General features: G+C 46.1%; 2 protein-coding genes and 1 long non-coding RNA gene across 3 annotated transcripts in view; all 3 read left to right on the top strand.

Moving 5' to 3' along the window:
* The window catches only part of LOC309361211 (nuclear pore complex protein Nup214-like), a gene marked incomplete at its 5' end in the record, with an annotated part of 49,298 nt that extends 46,688 nt beyond the window's left edge, over nucleotides 1–2,610 (top strand). The window contains one exon of the mRNA XM_081896143.1: nucleotides 2,462–2,610. Within this exon, the coding sequence (XP_081752269.1) occupies nucleotides 2,462–2,479 (18 nt within the window). The 3' untranslated portion in view covers nucleotides 2,480–2,610. The remainder of the gene's footprint in view (nucleotides 1–2,461) is intronic.
* The window catches only part of LOC309361268 (uncharacterized protein), a gene marked incomplete at its 3' end in the record, with an annotated part of 324,188 nt that overhangs the window by 61,958 nt on the left and 242,151 nt on the right, over nucleotides 1–20,079 (top strand). The window lies entirely within an intron of this gene.
* LOC309361175 overlaps nucleotides 3,735–20,079 on the top strand; it is a 34,243-nt gene continuing 17,898 nt past the window's right edge. The window contains exons 1-2 of the long non-coding RNA XR_014164367.1: nucleotides 3,735–3,823; nucleotides 6,353–6,435. This is a non-coding gene — a long non-coding RNA (uncharacterized lncRNA). The remainder of the gene's footprint in view (nucleotides 3,824–6,352; nucleotides 6,436–20,079) is intronic.

Raw genomic sequence — 20,079 nt, 5'->3', positions numbered from 1 at the left:
TTTATCACCTAGATATAAAAACTGCATATTTGTTTGCAGATTTAAAAGAACAAATTTTTATGTGTGTTCCTGAAGGCGTAGACGCCGCTGAAGGTTTGGTATGCAAATTAAATAAATCCCTTTATGGTCTGCACCAAAGTGGAAGGAATTGGCACCAAACTTTAGCAAAAGAATTGCTGGATATTGGTTTTTCACAAGGAAAGGCAGACAATTGTGTGTTTATAAAGGAAAGAGCAAACTCTGTAACAAAAATATGTGTGTATGTAGATGACGTGTTAATTTCTACAAAAACTAAACAGGAATATAAACAGGTAGTATCACAGTTACAGAAGAAATTTGGTAGAATTAGGCATAGCTAAAAATTACTTATCCATGCAAATTGAGAAAGGCAAAAATGGATCTTTTCTGATTCATCAAATTGCAAAATTTGATGATCTTGTTGAAATGCTATGTTTAGAAAATGTAAATGGGAAGGAAACACCTATGGTGTGTGGTTTCACCTTTACAGGTGAAGATAAGCCATTTCCTAATAAAACTTTGTACCGTTCTGCTATAGGCAAGCTAAATTTCATTCAAAGAATCTCAAGACCAGATATAACTTATGCCTTTCACTTTCTGGCAAAATTTGTGGAAAAGTCCACTACGCAATGTTTCTCTGCTCTTAAGAGAGTGGTAATGTACCTTAATCATACCAAACATTATAGGTTGCAGTTAACGTCAAGTATTGACAAAGGTTTTGAAATTTTCTGCGATGCATCTCATGCAGTGGAACAAAATAATTGCAGGGGTGTGTCTGGTATGGTGTTTTGTTATAACGGTTTTCCATTTGAATGGAAGTCCCAGACACAAACCATTATTTGTCTCTCCACAACAGAGAGTGAATTATGTGCATGCGTTCAGGCCACACGTGATGTAGAATGGTATCTGCAAGTATTTGCAGACCTACAGATGCAAGTAACGCTACCAGTAAAAGTTTACCTTGATTCCCAGAGTGGACTCGCTATCCTATGTTCAGAAACCAATACACAGTGCACTAGAGTCTTAAGCTTACGTTTACAGTTTGTAAAGAAACTAATTGCTGACGAAATGATTGTATTTCAGTATGTCCCAGGTGACAATCAAATTGCAGACATTTTTACTAAAGCACTTCCAAAGGTTACACATGAAAGACATGTACAAAGTATGCTTTATGTTTTTGTTCCACAATAATGAACTGCAGGGGAAATGTTGAATGGTCACTGTAAAATGTGAAGGTTCATTATTGTTTCACAAGTTGTGTATGTCTTTAAGGGCCAGGGCAAATAACGAGACCCAGTCTTACAGCTGTGAAACATAGCAGGTGATGCTAGGTTGTGTTAATTAAGCTGTGTCAGCATTTGGGCATAGTATATAAGGAGCAGCACCTAGCTCCCTCATCACCCTGGGGGAATGGGTTGGTGGTTGGGTCTGGTTTGTTGTTGATGTATTTAGTGTATAAGGAGTTTTTGTTTTTTTTATTAAAACCTTGTTTAAGTTATTTTTTAGTTCATTTTTAATGCATGGTCTCCCCAGCAAGCGCTCTGCAGCGCTACTAAACTGAAAATAGCCAACAGGAGGACCCCCCTGAAGGCCACTTTCTGGTCCAGCTTCCTGATCAGAAGTCTGGAGCTAGAGCATTCCCAGCATATGGTTGGTCTGGCCTCCTGTGCATAATCATCTAACCCAGGAGATCTGTATGAGGTAGGAATTGGGTCTTTAGTGTAGGGGGGCTGCTCTATGGAATCCTCTGCTGCAATGTAAGGGCAGTCACCCTCTCTGTTTCCTTCTCTGCTCCCGTTGAAGACCTCCTTCTTCTAACTAGTCTTTCAAGAGAATATATTATTCATTTATTTCACCCTCATTCAAATATCATAGTGTGGTTTGCAACATAAAAACATAAATATCTAGCATAATAACAAATCCCAGTTGGTGCAGCAATAAAACTGCTGGCACATTTTCAAAGCTAAGCAGAGTCCAGTTTCAGGTTTCAAATTGGATGCGGGGACTGACTGGGTTGAGATTCTTGCATTGCAGGGAGTTGGACCAGATGACCCTCTGGGTCCCTTCCACTTCCTCAGTTCTACAATTCGATGGTATTATAAAACAAAACAAAATCCCTTATAAGAAAAGCCCTGCTGGTTTATGCCAATGGTCCATCCTGTTCTCACGGTGGCCAACCAGATGCCCGTAGAAAACTGATAAGCAGCATTTAAGGACACGAGCACTCCCTTCCTGTGGTCTCCATCTGCAGATATTTGTAGCGTTATTCTCTGACCTACCATTTACAATCTGCATTTGTGTTGGTACTCCTTTTAACTGTTTTAATATATGACATTGTTCTTTAAATGTTTGCATTGTTTTTGTTGTGGTGTTCTCTGTTCTTTTGCCTCTCTCTTTCTCTCCCTGTTGAAATTTGGTTTCTGGTTTTTCCTTTTCCAAATAGGCGCTTACTGGTACCTGAGCGTGAGACTCTCTTCAACGCCGTCACCAATAACTGGGAGATTATCGACCAGCAGCTGAAACGGCTGATGAATCTGGTGGGCAGCCTGCAGGAGCTCCGCTTGTACAATCAGATGCCGTGGTGGAGCCTATCCACTACCACCTCTTCTAGCAGCAGCATACAAAGATGGGCATTGCTCAAGAAACCCCCCAAGCAGCTTTGCTTTCCCCCTCTGCAGTGCATTGGTTCGTCTGAGTGCTGGGTCCAAAGCTTTGCCAAAGAAGGAGCATTGTGTCCAACCTAATTTTTGCTCAGCGTAGACACTGAAAAGAATGAAGATAACTAAGTTAGGTCCATTGATTTCAAGAGGTCTACTATTTGAGTTGAACACCATCCATTGAAGTGAATGGATTTATGTTGGTCATGTCTGTTAATTTCAATGGGTCTAATGTTAGATGCAAGCCACATTTTCCTTCCTTGTGTTTGGGTCTACAGTGGTACCTCAGGTTAAGAACTTAATTCGTTCTGGAGGTCCTTTCTTAACCTGAAACTGTTCTTAACCTGAAGCACCACTTTAGCTAATGGGGCCTCCCGCTGCCGTTGCGCCGCCACCGCACGATTTCTGTTCTCATCCTGAAGCAAAGTTCTTAACCCGAGGTACTATTTCTGGGTTAGCGGAGTCTGTAACCTGAAGCGTCTGTAACCTAAGGTACCACTGTAGATGGAATGGAAAGCTTGTGTGTGTCTATACATACTTTTTTTTAAAGAGCATGTATCTAGTGCTTAAGGCCCCAAAGGGTGCTGGTGAATAATAGAGAACTTGGCAGTGAGACAAACTAAGTAGGCTTTTGAGATTTCAGGGATTGTGGACTGAAACGGATACCTGTGTTGATCCATGTTCCACCCCCACACTCCTCCAACCCCTCACCAGCCCCATCCAGCTCTCTGTGTCTGTTCAATTTGAATGACGGTGACTTTTAGTCCGTGGATTCTGCTAGAAACCGTATCCCACCATCCTTTATACTGAGCACAGTCATACGTCTTTACATGTCTAGAAGGTGCTTCCATTTGCCCAGGGGGCTTTGAGGTGTTCAGATTTCACCACTACCTTCCCCATCCCCAAGTACCACATTCTGTACTATGGGAGTCTCCTCCCCACAAAGAATAACATACCAGGGCGGCTTTTATGATGTGTAAGGGACTCAAGTTAGAGGGAAGGAGGTGGAAAAGTCCATTCCATGAGCAGATTCCACTCACGGAACTTGGAATTCAACTTCTTCTAACTGATAATGCAGGTGGATCTTCTTGTCCTGCTGGCCAGTTTAGTGTTCCTCAAAGGAATATGCCTGTAAACACTAGTTTCCTGTGAGTTGCTTGCTTTTCTCTCTCCAGATGTACTTAAATGTCTAAATAGAATAGCGTAGTGGTTAAGAGCTGTGAGCTAAAAAAGGCCCCTCTCTACTCAATATTTACAGTACCTGAGTTCACTGGAAGCCAGCCTACATAAAGAGTTCTCATAAAACAGGTGGTGGGGGACCTTTGGCCCTCCAAATGTGGTTGAACTACAGCTACCATCCACCCCTGGCCAATAGCCCAGGGGTGGGTGGTGGGAGTCATTGTTCAGAACATCTTGAGGATCAAAGATTCCCTACTGGGTTGTGGGGGTTTTTTTGTGTGTTTTTTTTAAATATAAAACAGTAAATGCCTGAAAATCCAGCTCTATTTATGGGAAAACTGAAGTGGTTGTTTCCGGCTTTGGATGCTTGGACGTGGGGGCAGCCATAGTAGCTGTTGATATTTCCACCCCCTCCCATTGTAAGAATCTCCTGATGTTTTCAGAAAGAAGGGGGTGAAAACTGCTCTTCGCTTCTTCCCTCCTGCCTGACTCTGTGTAGAGTCTCTGTTATCTATGTAGAGATAAGATGGCTGAGTGAGAGCTGTAACACTCATGCAAGCCAGTAGCTCTTTAGTTTTTAGTTTGTAGCAGCTATTAGAAAATAAAGAAGTTATGGTTCACAGCTTTGTTCCATGTTGTTCATACTCTGCTGACTTTGGTACTCACAACTCACAGTTATGGGTCCAGTGCACTTAGACCTGCTTTCCAGGAGTGGAAGGTCTCTGGAAGTGCTCCAGTTTGCCTAGCCCAGTCAGGGCAGAACCAGTTGTTGAGCCCAGTCACTGACATCGGCTCAAAGGTGTACTGACAGTAACAGCCCCCATTTCCCTCTGTTGAAGGATTGAGCTCAGTGTGTGCATGCCATGTGGCCTGTCTGGGATCCCCTAACCTAGAGGTTTTCAACTTTTTGAGTCCACAGCTCCCTTGACCAACTACATTCTTTCTGCAGCACCCCTGTGGGGCTCAGGAGCCCAGTTATGTCACCCCTTGCCTGAAGGGCTAGCATCCTCTCACCTTTTCCCAAACACCCTCCCTTGTGGAGTGTTCCCTCAGCCTCCTTTCCTCACCCCTCTCCTTGGGAGTCCTCCAGGCAGCTGCCACCAATGCCCCTAGTCTCTGAACTCCACCCCCCCCCCCATCCCAAAGAGAGTTGCCTCCTCACGCTGCCGTGCAGGGGCCTGGGAAGAGGATTCCCCCAGCCTTAGCAGCCCAACTGAGACTGGCCAAAGGTGAACATGAGGCCAGCCCCTTATTCACCTTGGGAGGCAACAGTGGTCACTGCCGGGCATGCATGGTGGAAAGGCTCCCCTTCGGCACTGGACACTCAGCTTCCAGGCAAGCCTTGCACACAGCAAGCACAAGAAAGGCCAGTGCAATGCCCACCTGCTCAGCCTCCCACTTGTCTCTCCATTCCCAACAGCAAGGGCTGCTGGACTGACTGGCTGGGCTCTCTCGCCCGCTTGTTTGCTTACTCTGAGGCTGCTTCAGCTCCTGGCAACCCCTGGGCCAACTGGAAAAGGCCTTGGAAGGGAGCAGGCCCTGCAGTCCTCACTACAGCCATTGGTCCAAGGCCTCACTGCCACAGGAGTCCTTTGTAGCTGAGAGTGTGAGGGCCTGGGCCCCCGCACCTTAGGCCAGTTGGAAAAGGCCTTGGAAGGGAGCAGGCCCTGCAGTCCTCACCACAGCTGATGGTCCAAGTCCTCACTGTCACACATAAGGCAAGCATCTCCCAATGTACATGCTTTAATCTCTCTTTAATGCTAATGTTATTTCTTTTAAAAGGTTTTAAATTTAAAAGAAAATTGCTAATTTTCTTTTAAACTGCTTCAAGGTTTTATTTATTACAATCAGGCAGTGTGTGTGTGTATAGGGTTAATCAAACCAGGTAATTTTATTGTTTTTGCTTTACTTTTTGTAAGCCACTTAGAGGTTCCATTTACAATTAAGTGCTATATTGTTAAATAAAATATGGACATATTTTTTCCTCTTCTAAGTGTCAGTAAGCATATAGGTAAGATGTATTGGCAACCTAGTGTCTTCCCCTGCATCTCATCATAGTATTACATTTTTTGCTTCAGTTTCTTTTCCATCATCTGAGGAAGAGCTTTGATAAACGTTGCTGTAGATGCCCTGGTTTGTATATGAACTAAAATCGTACTGCAGTGTATGAAAATTGAGCTAAAATTGGTATTCAGCCAAGCTGCATTCCAAGTAGAGACATTGAAATTTAACAAAATCAGCCATGTCCTTTAATTTAGATAGGTATACTCTAAGTAGGACTAATGTTGGGTTCATCCCCATAAATATTTTAGTTTTGCCTTTAGCTAATTTTAAGTTGCTGAGACCACATTTCTGCCATGGCTCATTTCTGCGACAAGAATCCAACATTAGTTGTGCTTTTTGAGTTCTTCAGAAACAGTAAATAGGGTCTGATTGATGCCTGGCTTCTTTTTCCCGCCTTTCCCTCCCTGCTGCTTTTCTAACTCTCATCAACTCAGCCTTGACAGTGAACTGGAGAGCCTAAGTAACGCCTTGACAAAAGCTACTTTTCAACCTTCCACCAGAACTTCAAAATCACCAGGTAGTGACTACATTGGTCTGTTGTCCTGTCCTTGTGTAGTGCTAATGTGTGTGGGTTTGTTTTCTGTGTAACAAGCACACTTTAGGGGATCATTGCAGAGATAATCATCGGTCTTGATTACTGTATAATAACACTGGGCAACAATTTTTTACTTTTTGAATGTTGTGTAGATTTCTACAACTGATTTAGGGTATTTTTGCACTGCTGAATCAGGAAATGGCATCCGTTTCTCTCCATCAGGTCAGGTTTACTGTAAACTGAATGGTGGGCATTGATAAAGGTAAGTACACGTAAACTGCACGTTCCTTCACCATTTTTCAAACTTCAGGGCTTGAACTTCCGTTTCTTGGAACTCCTGGAATGCTCAGCGGCAGGCAGGTCTCTCTTCAGAGTCCAACAGTAGTCAGCTATCATGACTGCATCCCAGCGACCATGATACCTGGTCTCCATCTCTTTCATGTCCTGATGGAATCTCTCCCCCTGCTCGTCACTCATTGAACCCAGGTTCTCAGGAAACCAGTCCAGATGTGAAAAGAGGTAGTGCATCTTGACGCTCATGTTGCAGCCCAGGTTTCTGAAAGCAGTCAGCATGTTGTTGACAAGTTCTGCGTAGTTTCTGGCCTTATTGTTGCCCAGAAAGTTCTTCACTACCAGAACCAATGCCTTCCACGCTTCCAGTTCCACTTCGTTCATTGAGTTTCCGAACTCTGGATCTCTGATGAGCTGACGGATCTGAGGACCGTCAAAGATGCCAGCTTTCAACTTCTCCATGGTCAATCCTGGAAAAGCCTGGCACAAGTAAGTGAAGCAGTCACCATCCTTGTCCAGAGCCTTGGTGAACTGCTTGATTAAGCCGAGCTTGATGTGCAGCGGTGGGAAAAGTATTCTGTCTCTGTCCACCAGAGGGTCATTGATGACGTTCCTTTCTTTGCAAGGCACCAATTCCTCCCGCAACGGCCAGTCCTTCTTCGTGTAATGCTGAGCACAGTCCCTACTATCCCACATGCACAGAAAACATGGGTACTTGGTGAAGCCAGACTGTTGTCCCAACTAAAAGTTCACCATCTTCAACACAAATAAACCACTTATGCTGATCATAACCAATTTTCTCCAGCACATACTTCACCACTTCATAGTTCTCCTTCAGTGTACTTGAGTGAGCCAGGGGTATAGAGGCAAACTGGTTGCCGTTGTGTAGCAGAACACATCTCAGTGATCGCTTGCTGCTGTCAATGAACAGTCTCCAATCTTTGGGTTCGTACTGTGGCACTCCAAGCTTGAGCAGAAGCTGCGCAATATCTGCACAGTACACCAAGTCCTTCTCTTCTGAGAAAAAACGGAGGTACTCTTGATGCCTGTTGTGGAAGAAGCTGATGCGAGCACTGTCAGAGAGCAGGTTTTTTCCTTCAATCTGGATGCCAACAGTTCGGCAGAGTCCTTTGACAAGCTGAGGTCGCGAACTAGATCATTCAACTCCTTTTGGGAAAATGGATGTGGAGCATCATCTTCAAGAACCACTTCTTCTTCTTCATGTCCTTCGACACTGGAGGCATCTTCGTCACTAATGTCAGGAAGTTCTCCGAAGATAGGCACTGGAATTTCATCACAATGAGCTACAGGACGACGTGCTGATTGAAGATCAGGATACTTCATGGGGCGGCTGCCCCATTAACTTAGTTTTGATCCCCCAACTTTATGCTTTGCCGCACCAATTTATGGAAGATTTCGAGGTTTTATGACTTCAAACTGATCCCTTTTTGACATAATCACCCAGAACTATCAGACCTGAATACTTCTTGTCATTAAAATAATCATTTCCAATCAAAACAATTATTCGACATGGCATTTTATCCCCACCAACTTCTTCTAAAATGCTCCACACAAGCGTACATGTGAACAAAAACGTAAAAAAACATGTGGCCATAGCTCAAAAACTTGACCTGATTGAGCAAAACCAATGTGATTTTTGGATTCAGCGCATTAGATTCGTCCTAAATCAACTGAAAAAACGCAGACACCAAATTTGTTGTTGACCAGTGTAATTTATCAAGGTTTAGTACATCACAGTAAACCACACTATGACTTACGACGGGTGTGGGGAACCTTATGGCCCTCCCGATGTTGCTGAACTACAACTCCCATCAGTCCCAACCAGCATGCTGGATCCTAGAGAGGAGCTCACACCTGTTCCACTCCTCCCCTTTTAGCTCAGCATAGTGTGGCACCTTGGCTACTGATTGTGGTAAAGGAAGAGCATCCCGAATCGCAATCCTGGGCTCAGAATGCAAGCTGAGCCAGCCCTTGGCTTAGCTGCTCTACCAAACTGACCTGAAAAGACTGGCAAAGCAACTGTGCTCTGCTCTGCAGGAGCCAGCACGTTCATGCTAAACCATGGTTTGTCTTAGTGTTAACATGTGAACCCAACCGCTGTATGAAATATATTTTTTTTTGTCTAGCTTGAGTCGCTTTTTCAAGCCTCAACCCTGCTTTTTTCCTGCATAGTGAAGCTATAAAACAAGTTAGAATATAGTCACAGCAATAAAAATGTAGATGGAGCAGCTACAGTATTGTCCATAAAACAACTGCTTTTGTGTGCTGAGTGTGAAGTAAAAAAACAAAAACAAAACCCTAACTTCACAAGGTTTCAGAAATCCACCATGAAGATTCTACCAGCATCTTTAAGACTAGGCTGCGTGACTGATGAGGACTCTTTTTTCTTCTGGTTTGATGGTGATGTAATAAAGCAAAGGAGGAAATGAACAAAACATTGTATGCAGCTAAATTCTACTTGGAGTGGACCCAAGTTAGTCATGTTCATTAATTTCCATGGATCTACTCTGAGTAGGTCTAACATTACATACAACCCTCCCCCCAAGAATAATTTTTCATCCGTTTTTTATTTTTTATGATTAACTGTTACAAATACTTCATAAGAAGAGAGCTACAAGGCTAGCATGTGTAACTTGTTTCACTTTGCAACCATTCTTTTATATCAAATATTATAATCTTATTTAATCCTAAAATAGAGAATTGCCTATGGCCACCTTTTCAGTGGGTGTTATGGACTACAAAAGCATGCTGGTGCTGGCGGGACTTGTAGTCCAAAACCTACAGAGGGTGCCAGGTTGAGGGAAGCTGTTCTCAGTGGAGGAGGGAGTCCATGGTGGTTGCTACTGGTTTCAAATCCATGGGCTGGCTTTCAGGTTAATTTAATAAAGTGTTCCCAGTATATCTGGGAAACTGAGTTCAACAAGCTGTTCTATGTGTAACTAGCAAGTTGGTATCTCCTAACATTTAATTTACCCCCGCTCAGAGTAAATTTATTGAAATTGTAGGGCATGACTTACCGTATTTTTCGCTCTATAACACGCACCTGACCATACACGCACGCAGTTTTTAGAGGAGGAAAACAAGAAAAAAATATTCTAAACGAAACAGTGGATGTATGATTTTTGTGGTTCATGCTGTGGCCACAGACATGTGATCTGACAGTGAGTTTGGGGTAGCCCAATACAAAAATCCTGAGGATCCATGTGGATCCGTGCTTTGTAACCACGTTTTAAGTGGGGAGGGAAGGAAAAACACTCAAGGGACAAGGAGCACACGTGAGGGGTGTGGAGAAGGATGCTGCGAATAATGCAGGAGAGGCTCCTCTCCGGCTTTGCTCCTTTAAAACAAGCAGGCTCTGCTTCTCTCCGTCCTCCCCGGCAAGGAAACCACGATAGTAACTGTTGGGATTCAGAACTTACAGGGTTAAGATGTTCTGAGTGACGCCTCACATTCTGACGTCAGGTTTAGAAGGTTGGGAGGAGCTTTTTCTCACTGTCTCTTTGTCTTCGTGAGAGACGGAAGCCAATAGCTATGGCGGAAAGAAGCCCAGGAGTGTCTATCTGAGAAATGTTGAGCTGTAAATATTCTGCTGTAATAAAGGACTGATAAATGAGCACACAAGACTGGTGTGTTTGCATGGATCTAAGGAAGCAACAGGCAACAGTTTTTTCCGCTGTGTTTTTACTCTGCAAGGCGTGACGGAGAGAAGCAGATCGGCGCAGCTTGAGAGGGGAAGCGTGCCGGACCGCTATAAACTGCAGCTAATTGGGGTCGTAAGCCAAATTAGTCACTCTTAATTTTCACAGGTTATGGGACTAATTACCGTTATAAAACGGTTGCGAAGTGTGCTTTGAAGTCAGCTGGGCAACGTTGGAGCCAGCTGAGAAGTTGCTGCTGAAAGCTGATAGCTGAGGTCCTGCCTGACGCTGAGAGGCAGAGAAGCTAGCTGGAGCTGAGAGCAGCTGAGAAACGGGTGCTGGAAGGCTGAACTGAAATCGTGAGTACAGCTGGGGCCCCGGGAAGAAAAATGGCGCAGTCCCAAAGGCATGGCTGTGAGCTTAAGCTGCCATGTGAATAGTTGACGCGTGAAGGCTGGTGGACGTGGAGCCTCCACGTAGAGCTTTTACTGGTCGGAGAAAACCTTTGGGAGGCAGTGCAGCCGCCACAGACAGCGGCTGGGGCAGCTGCAGAGCTGAGTGAAACTGAACAGTGTGTGCTAGTTTTTCTGGCAGAGAATGTGAGTGATGCGCTGAAGCATATTGTCCTGGATGCTAAAAGGCCTGAGGCTGCTTGGCTGGCACTCCGTGAGGCTTGTGAAGCAGGAGTGGAACGCGAGAGCCAGGGTATGGCTGCATCCGAAGGAGAGAGGCAAGATGGCGCTGGGCACATTCTTGAGAGCCAACGCACAGCTGAGGAAAGCTGTGAGCCCCCAGAGGGGGACGAAGGGGCTATTGCTGGCAGCTGTAAGAATGCTGCACCGTACCTGTGTGCTGAGCCAGGTCAGAAGCCAAGTGTTGGGAGCCCTTTACCCGCCAGAGGGGGTGCAGGCAAACGTCCTGGGAGCCCTGAGAGCAGTGGGGGGGGGGGCAGTGAGCAGTGAAAGCTCAGAAACGGCTTGTTTTCCAAAGGCTGCCAAGAGTTGTTTTCGTCGTGCGCAGAGGTCTGGGAAGCTGAGACGCTTCAAGGCCAACCACCTGCACAATGTGCAGATAAGCCCTACAGAGTTCCGTGGGAGCGCAGAGGCTAGTCTGGTCTCCAAGACAACGGAGGAAGTTGCGTCTACGGAAGCTGACAAGGTCCTGAACAAGGGGGAGTTGGTTGACGTGCCAACCAGAGAGAACAGCTGCAGATGCCCAGAGGGAGGGAGCAGCGAGACTTTTGTTGCTATGGCAATGGTGAAGGACAGCTCTGAGAGAGACACTGAACTAAGCTTTGTAATCGATTCAGGTGCTAATCGCAACCTGGTTCCAGAGACCCCTGCTGTCGAGATGTGGAATTGCAAGGCAATTCCAGCTGGGAAAACTGTTCTGTTCGCAAATGGGGCAAAGAAAAATGTAACGAATGTTGCAAATGTCTATTTTTCTGTTTTGCAGGAGCAGTTGGAGGTGTGCACTGTACCAGGGATGCATCGCTGTATTTTATCTGTACCTTATTTGTTGCAGAAGGGGTTTAAGGTTTCTTTTGAAAAAGATGTGTGCACAATCTACAAAGGAGGAAAGCAGCTAATCAAAGTTGAAAAGGGGCAGAATGATCTCTTCATTCTTAAAACGCCTCTGGAGGGTGAGGGGAAGGTTGAGAAAGCACAAGCCCTGTGTGCTACAGTTCCCACTCATGTTTCATGTGCATGTGCTTGGCACAAGAAGACAGCTCATAGTTCTCTGGAAGAAATCCAGGTGTTATCAGAGTACACAAGAGGCTGTAAAATCAGGGAATGTGGAAGGACCCTACGTTGTAAGGTTTGCAGAAAGGCAAAGGTAAAAGGGTGCAGTTACCCCAGGGTGGACAGGGTAACCACAAAACCTTTTGAGCTTGTTCACATAGATCTGTTGGGTCCCATGGAGGAACCAAGTCTGGGAGGGGCCAGGTTTCTGCTAACGATTGCAGATGATTTTTCGCAGAACTCCTGGACTCATGCTCTCAAATCCAAAGAAGATGCAGCACAACTGATTAAAAGTTGGGTTGAGGAGGTGGAACTAAGGTTCTCCACCAAGGTGCAAGCAGTCACTAGTGACAGAGGTGCAAAATTTACTGGGTCTGCTTTGCAGAAGTTCTTTCATCAGGAAGGGATACGTCACAACGTGACTTCTCAAGAAAGGGGGGTAGCAGAGCTTAGAAGTGAGGCTCTGGTTAAGGCCGCACAGGTGTTGCTGTCAGACTCTGGGTTACCTCCAAGCTTTTGGATGGAGGCAACTAAGTGTGTAAGCTTCACCTGGAATCGAACTTACAATTCAATGGTAGGGGACACACCTTTTTTCATGTTGCACGGCAGGAAACCCCAGATTCATTTTCTGCGTCCTTTTGGGTCAACCGCATCTGTGCCAGTGCCTAAGGCTTTGCGAGGGCCAGGTGAACCCAAGTTCCAGAAAATGATCTTCTGTGGGTATGAGCCGGGTTCTAAAGCATGGAGGTTTGCGTACCCAACAGGTGATCAGAGTAAGCTGCTGATCAGTAAACACGCTGAATTCTATGAGCAGGATGAAAGGTCAAAGACTCCTGCCAGGCGTGATGTTCTCTCAGAATGTCTTTCTGATTCAGAGCAGGAAGGTTCTGAGGAGGAGGAAGGAGAGTCAGGGGCTGAGTCTGTTGATGACGACCAGGACACTGACCAGGGTCAAGAACAGGATGGGGCATCTCCACAGGTTGTTAAAAGAGAGCCCAAGAGTGAGCCTAGTTCTCCTGTTAGCGTGATGCAAAGGATTCGAAAACGCTTTAAGTCAGAGGGGGAATCCCGTGATGCAGAGGACACACCTACTGACCGCAGTGAGTCAGAGGAAATACCTGAGTTTGTGCCCAGGCGGTCTAGTCGCACAACGAAGGGCATTCCACCTGAAAGGTATCAGGCCACAGGGGTGTGGGTTGGTTTCGCACAATGCGAATCTGAGAGTTGTGAGGATGTTCCACAGGTGCCTGACAGAAACGCCAGGAAAAGGCGCAAGGCATTGGGGAAAGGTTTAATCTCACAGAGGTCTGCAAAGGCACATTCACAGGTGTCGTCAGAATGCTCGGCGAGAGGGGGTGTTGGGATTCAGAACTTACAGGGTTAAGATGTTCTGAGTGACGCCTCACATTCTGACGTCAGGTTTAGAAGGTTGGGAGGAGCTTTTTCCTCACTGTCTCTTTGTCTTCGTGAGAGACGGAAGCCAATAGCTATGGCGGAAAAAAGCCCAGGAGTGTCTATCTGAGAAATGTTGAGCTGTAAATATTCTGCTGTAATAAAGGACTGATAAATGAGCACACAAGACTGGTGTGTTTGCATGGATCTAAGGAAGCAACAGGCAACAGTTTTTTCCGCTGTGTTTTTACTCTGCAAGGCGTGACGGAGAGAAGCAGATCGGCGCAGCTTGAGAGGGGAAGCGTGCCAGACCGCTATAAACTGCAGCTAATTGGGGTCGTAAGCCAAATTGTCGCGCTTAATTTTCACAGTAACCACTCTGAGACAAATCAAGAAAAATTGCGACCCACACTCTCCCCCAACAAGCGCAGTGAGGTCAAAATACACACAGAGAGAGAACTGGCCCTAAAGTCGCAGGGCGCTGGGAGAGCGCAGGGGCGCAGGGAGAGTGAATGGAAGCAAGAGAAGGAGAAGGAGCCCTCACAGACACACAGAGTATCAATCCTAAAGTCGCAGGGGCGCTGGGAGAGTGAACGGGAAGCAAGAGAAGGAGAACGATGCCTCACACACACACAGACACACAGTGTCAATCCTAAGTCGCAGGAGCGCGCAGGGGCCCTGGGAGAGTGAACGGGAAGCAAGAGAAGGAGAACGATGCCTCACAGACACACAGACACACAGTGTCAATCCTAAAGTCGCAGGGGCGCGCAGGGGCGCTGGGAGAGTGAACGGGAAGCAAGAGAAGGAGAACGATGCCTCACAGACACACAGACACACAGGGTCAATCCTAAAGTTGCAGGGGCGCACAGGGGCGCTGGGAGAGTGAACCGGAAGCAAGAGAAGGAGCCCTCACACACACACAGACACACAGAGTGTCAATCCTAAAGTTGCAGGGGCGCGCAGGGGCGCTGGGAGAGTGAACGGGAAGCAAGAGAAGGAGCCTTCACACACACACAGAGACACACAGAGTGTCAATTCTAAAGTCGCAGGGGCGCAGGGAGAGTGAAGGGGAAGCAGCAGGAGGAGAACGATAGCTCAAGCACACACACACACACAGCCCCTACAGTGGCTAATCCAAAGTCGGACAGCAAAAAACTGCAGGCAGGGACAGAGAGCATGGGGCTGTTTTAAAGCAGCCAACTCCCGCTCTGCTTCTCTCCCTCCTCCCCGGCTCCGCTAGCTGACAGGAGCCGCTTACACCCGCTTTGCTGTTTCAAAGCGAGCCACGGACTGCTCACGACTGCAGCAAATTCCTCCGCCATCTGTAGGCATTCGCTCCATAACATGCACAGACATTTTCCCTTACTTTCTAAGAGAAAAAAACTGTGTGTTATGGAGCGAAATTTACGGTACTTCGGTCCATTACTTTTAAATGGATCTGCTCTAGAACTCAGTTGTCTAGAAACCTTTGTTAACGGAGAAATCCGAGGGCTCCCTTGGACAAAAGACAAGGACACCAACCAGGAATATTGGAGCAAAACAGCAGCCAGTAGGCTTGGTCTTTATTGAAACTGTTGCGACAGGACACCCACTCACAGCAAGACGAAGTAAGATGGAAGCCCCAGACAAAAGAAGACCCCAACTCTTATTAGCTCCTAATCCTCCATGCTACACCCCTAAGGCTACATCATAACTACATCATGACTACATCATTGATACATCACAAAAAGGAGGGGTTGAGGGAGGGGTTGAGGTGGTAACATGAGTGTCCTGACACCTGTCCTGTTCCTCCTCTTCCCCCCCTTAATTGTATATTTCAGAGGACAAAGAGGAGTTCACAGTTTCCTGCCCCCAGAGGGAAAGGTTGGCCACCATCCTTTGTTTTAGTCCATACTGAATCCACTTCCACGTGCTGGTTTGTTTTTTTTAATAATTTTTATTGAATGATTTTATGTTACAAAAAACAATACAGCCATACTACCACTAAATATAATTAAGAAATAAAAATTACATGCATTGATATTTAGTTATTTGTTATTTACCGTCTTATTTCCTCCCAAACATTGCATACAACAACACACATATGTGCAGACACCCACACCCGCACACAAAATGATGATAATGACAGTAAATATTTTTCCACTTTTATCTTCCAAAATCTTTTCTTCAACTTTGACTTCCTGTCAAGTCCCTTTGCATATGTTTTATCATACATTTGAATGTACACAAAACAAACCTTTCTGTATAATTTTTCTAATACAGTGGTGCCCCGCAAGACGAACGCCTCGCAAGACGAAAAACCCGCTAGACGAAAGGGTTTTCCGTTTTGGAGGCGCTTTGCAAGACGAATTTCCCTATGGGCTTGCTTCGCAAGACGACAGCCCATAGGGAAATCTCCGGGACAGTGGGGAAGCGCAGAGCGTCTTCCCCGCTGTCCTCGGACCTCCTCCGAAGCCTGGCGGCGGGGCGGGGACACCTCCTCCTGCCGCCGGGCTTCGGAAGGATGCCCCGATGCCGGGCGGCGGGGCGGGAAATCCTCCCTCCGCCGCCCGGCATCGGAACGATGCCCCGATGCCGGGCGGCGAGGCGGGAACGCCTCCCCCCGCCGCTCGGCTTCGGGACATCGTCCCGATGCCGGGCGGCGGGGCGAGAAAGCCTCCCCCCGCCGCCCGGCATCGGAACGATGTCCCGAAGCCGGGCGGCGGGGCCGCAAAGCCTGGGCGCGCTGGCAACTCTCCGCAAGGAGCGCTCCCGCTGCTTGCGGAGAGGTCCGCGAAGCCTGTCCTGGACCTCTTCTGAAGGCAGGCAGGGGGCAAAAGTCTTTGTCCCCCCCTGCCTGCCTTCCCAGGGGCTTTTAAATCGCCCCGGACAGCGGAGAAGTCCGCCGCTGTCCCGGGCGATTTTAAAATGCCGCCCGCCAGAAGAGGTCTGGGGAAGGCGGTTTCCATAGGAACCCATTAATTGATTTTCAATGCATTCCTATGGAAAACCGTGCATCGCAAGACGAAAAACTCGCAAGACGAAGAGACTTGCGGAACGAATTAATTTCGTCTTGCGAGGCACCACTGTACATTCTGAAAACATAATAAATCCTTAATTGTTATCCACCTCCTTTTAGTTCCTTTATCACTCGAATGCTAGCATGGAGTCAAAACTATTATGTCAGAGAACTGCCATCGGAGCCAGAGGCGGAGGGAAGGCTCCGGAGGGATGCTGTAGAGGGTCCCAGTAGGGAGAGAGGCAGCCCATCTGCTGGGGAAGGAAATCAGCGTAACACCAGTGGAGAAGGGGGGCAGATGGGGGAATCGGAGAGGAGGCTCCAGGACTCATCGCCGGAGACCAGCGGGGAGAGCACGGGTATTCCGCTGCCCACACCCTACATGCGCAGAAGACTTCCGCACAGGGAAAGTAGGAGGAGACTTGGCGTCAAAGAACTTATTTGCTGGAAGAAGTTCAAGAAACGCCCACTGACGGATTCTGCCAGCGATTGAGACAGCCACGGGTGAAAGGCTGTCCAGACAGAAAGGGTTCAATCAGGCAACCTAGCCAGGAGTGGCAGCAACTTACGCACGAGCAACCCCTAGAAGCATTACATATTATTATATTTTTGAACATATCTTCTATAACCATCCCATTTTTCTGCACATTTTTGCTTTGAGATTCCTCTGAGTTTGCTAGTCAATTGAGCCGTCTCCACCAATTCCTGTAATTTGATTTGCCAATCTGTTATTTTTGGAGCCTCGTGATCTTTCCATCCCTTGGCCACAAGTATACGAGCCGCTGCGGTTGCATACAATAATAACTCTCTTAGATTTTTTGGGATCTCTTTACCTATAATACTTAATAGAAATGCCTCCTGTTTTTTAGTAAAAGTTACCCCCATCATCTTTTTTAGTTCATCGTATATTTTTCCCCATTTTTTAAAATCTTTTCACATGTCCACCACGTGTGGATCATGTCACCGTTATTTCCTCCACATCTCCAACAAGCATTCGCCAAGTTTTTATACATTCTTGATAATTTGGAAGGAGTGAGGTACCACCTATGAGCCATTTTCATCATGTTCTCTTTTATATTATAGCTGGCTGTAGACTTCCGGGGTCGGCGCCATCGGTAATGGCGGATTCCCTCTAACTCTGAGGGATTTAGCTCCGCGGGAATTGGGTCTTGACACTACGGCGAAGCGGGGACCCCTTCAGAAACCACAGGCGGGTGAAGCCTGTGACCGTGGGACTCAGTGGGCACCTTCAGCGCCCCCCCCAATCTGCAAGAGAACCCGATTACGGGCTCCAGAGCGAGCGGGGTGAGCCAACTGCTTCTTCCATGGAGCGAAGCCGCACAGCTGTTACCGGAGAGCGCTGACTTTTTTCCTGGGACAATTCGGCTATCAAAACAACTACCCGTGAATAGGTTATATTTGAAAATAAGGGACAAAAGTTCAAATTGGCACCGAAGCGGGAAGGCATAAACAGGAAGTCCGCCTTCCGTTCTGGTAAACAGATCAAAGCAAAGAAGTTGTAAGCTAAGACCTGGAAAGTTGATTGAAAAGGACTACAATCCTAACATCAAAACAAGAGATCTCCCCCCCTTGGTCGCAGGAGAGGAGGGGGAAAAGGGTGAACTATATTTTCCTGCAAAAAGAGAGGAAAAGAAACAAAACTCCACCGCTTAAAGCCTGGGAACGGTCTGCCAATAGACAAAAGACTGCCGTATTGTGAAACGCGCTACATAGGAACAGTGTACTTTTTGACAGCTAACTCTGCAAAAGAGATACATTGTTTCTGACTGATTTCTTCAGATTTTAAGTTAACTGGAAACTAACTGAAATTGAAACTGTTGCTTATCTTTGTTAAATGGGGGACTAAAAAGAGTTATTTCTCAATGCAACAAGTATTGACTGTTACTGTGTCCCCCTAGAGGAAGCCTGAAAGTGTAACAACAACAGGGCCAGGGGAATTTTCCACGTCAAAACCAACTTTGGCCGTGGGATCGACCTTGGACTTCAGTTAGAGTGTTATGGCAGATGGGAAAGAAAAAATAGACTTGCTTCAGGAAAAAACAACGAGGTCTGGCAAATCCTGGCAGCTGTGAAGAGCATCAGCATCTGGCCCCTCTGTACCATCAGGGGCAGTATCTGCTCAACTTAAGTCAAAAGGAATGGCATCTGAAGATGTTTTAGCTCTGGCATTAGGTAAAATCAATGAATCTTTGGAAAAGTTAAGTAAACAAGTAGCTGAAGCATCAACTAAAATTGACCAAAATACTACAAGCATTAATAACTTGGGACAGAAGGTGAACACTAATACAGAAACCATCGAGAAATTGCTACAGGAATCTACTTTGACCCAAAAGACAGCTGAAGAAGCAAAGGAAAAAGCAGTTGCTGGAGAGGAGAAGATACCACCGATATGTAGGCAACTTGAGGACCATAGGTCGATGTTGTCTATGATTGAATTGAAGGAAAAACAAACAAACTTGAGGATCAGGGCCGTACCTGAACTTGAGAAAGACAACCTGATTGACTTTCTTATGCAGGAATTTGCAGACTTTTGGAACCTAGCTCTAGAGAACAAAGACTTTAAGATAGTGAGTGCTTTCAGGCTTGGAAGGGGGGGGGAGAGAACAGGGTGAGAGACTGTCTGATCACCCTCCGAACAAAAGAGGAGAGAGACAAGATCTTGAGTCTGCACTTTCAGAAGACCTTGGAAATACATCAGTCAAGAGTGGAGATATTTAAAGACATCCCGAAACATCTTCTGGACCTTAGGTCCAACTACGGAGATTTGGTTGCCCTGTTGAGAAGTAAAAGAATTGTTTTTAGGTGGGAATTTCCCCAAGGCCTATCCTTTAGCTTTAAAGGAAGAAAGATAAAAATAAGATCAGTAGACGACAAAGAAAGATTTTTGAAAGATCACGGAGAAGACCTGCAGAAAGAATCTGGAGAAGAGCTAAGAGCACTAAAAAGAGGAATACTGGACATAGCAACACTACCTTTTGGACTAGACAATTCAGAGAAAGTGATACCACCGACAGAACAAGAACAAACACTGGGCACAGTTGGAGGAAAAGCAAAGTAACTACATCATGGCTCTGCAACTACTAAGCTGCAATATTAATGGTTTTAACTCCCCCAGAAGAGGATTCCCCCCCCCCATATATTAAAAAAGGAACAATTGGACCTGATTTATCTACAGGAGACACATGTGATAAGGCTACACAGAAAAGTATTGATCAATAAAACATTAGGTCAAGAGTTTATTTCATCGGACAAGGTTAAAAAAAGAGGAGTAGTAATTTATGCAAAGGAGAGTCTATCACCGAAATTTATCTTTAAAGATGATCAAGGAAGATTTGTGGCAATTGAAATTCAAACACAAGGAGAGAAATTTCTGATAGTAGGAGTTTATGCACCAAATGAGGGGAAATCTGAATTCTTTAAAAAGTTGCATGAGATCTTGATGGACTATCTGGACTATAATGTGATTTTGATGGGGGATATGAATGGAGTGGTATCCACAAATATGGACAAGGCACAAAGACAG

Source organism: Podarcis melisellensis (assembly GCF_964234715.1).
Source record: "Podarcis melisellensis genome assembly, chromosome: W".
In the NCBI taxonomy this organism is placed as follows: Eukaryota; Metazoa; Chordata; class Lepidosauria; order Squamata; family Lacertidae; genus Podarcis; species Podarcis melisellensis.
Note: the sequence above shows the minus strand (reverse complement) of the source record. Positions and strands in the feature narration are given on the sequence as shown.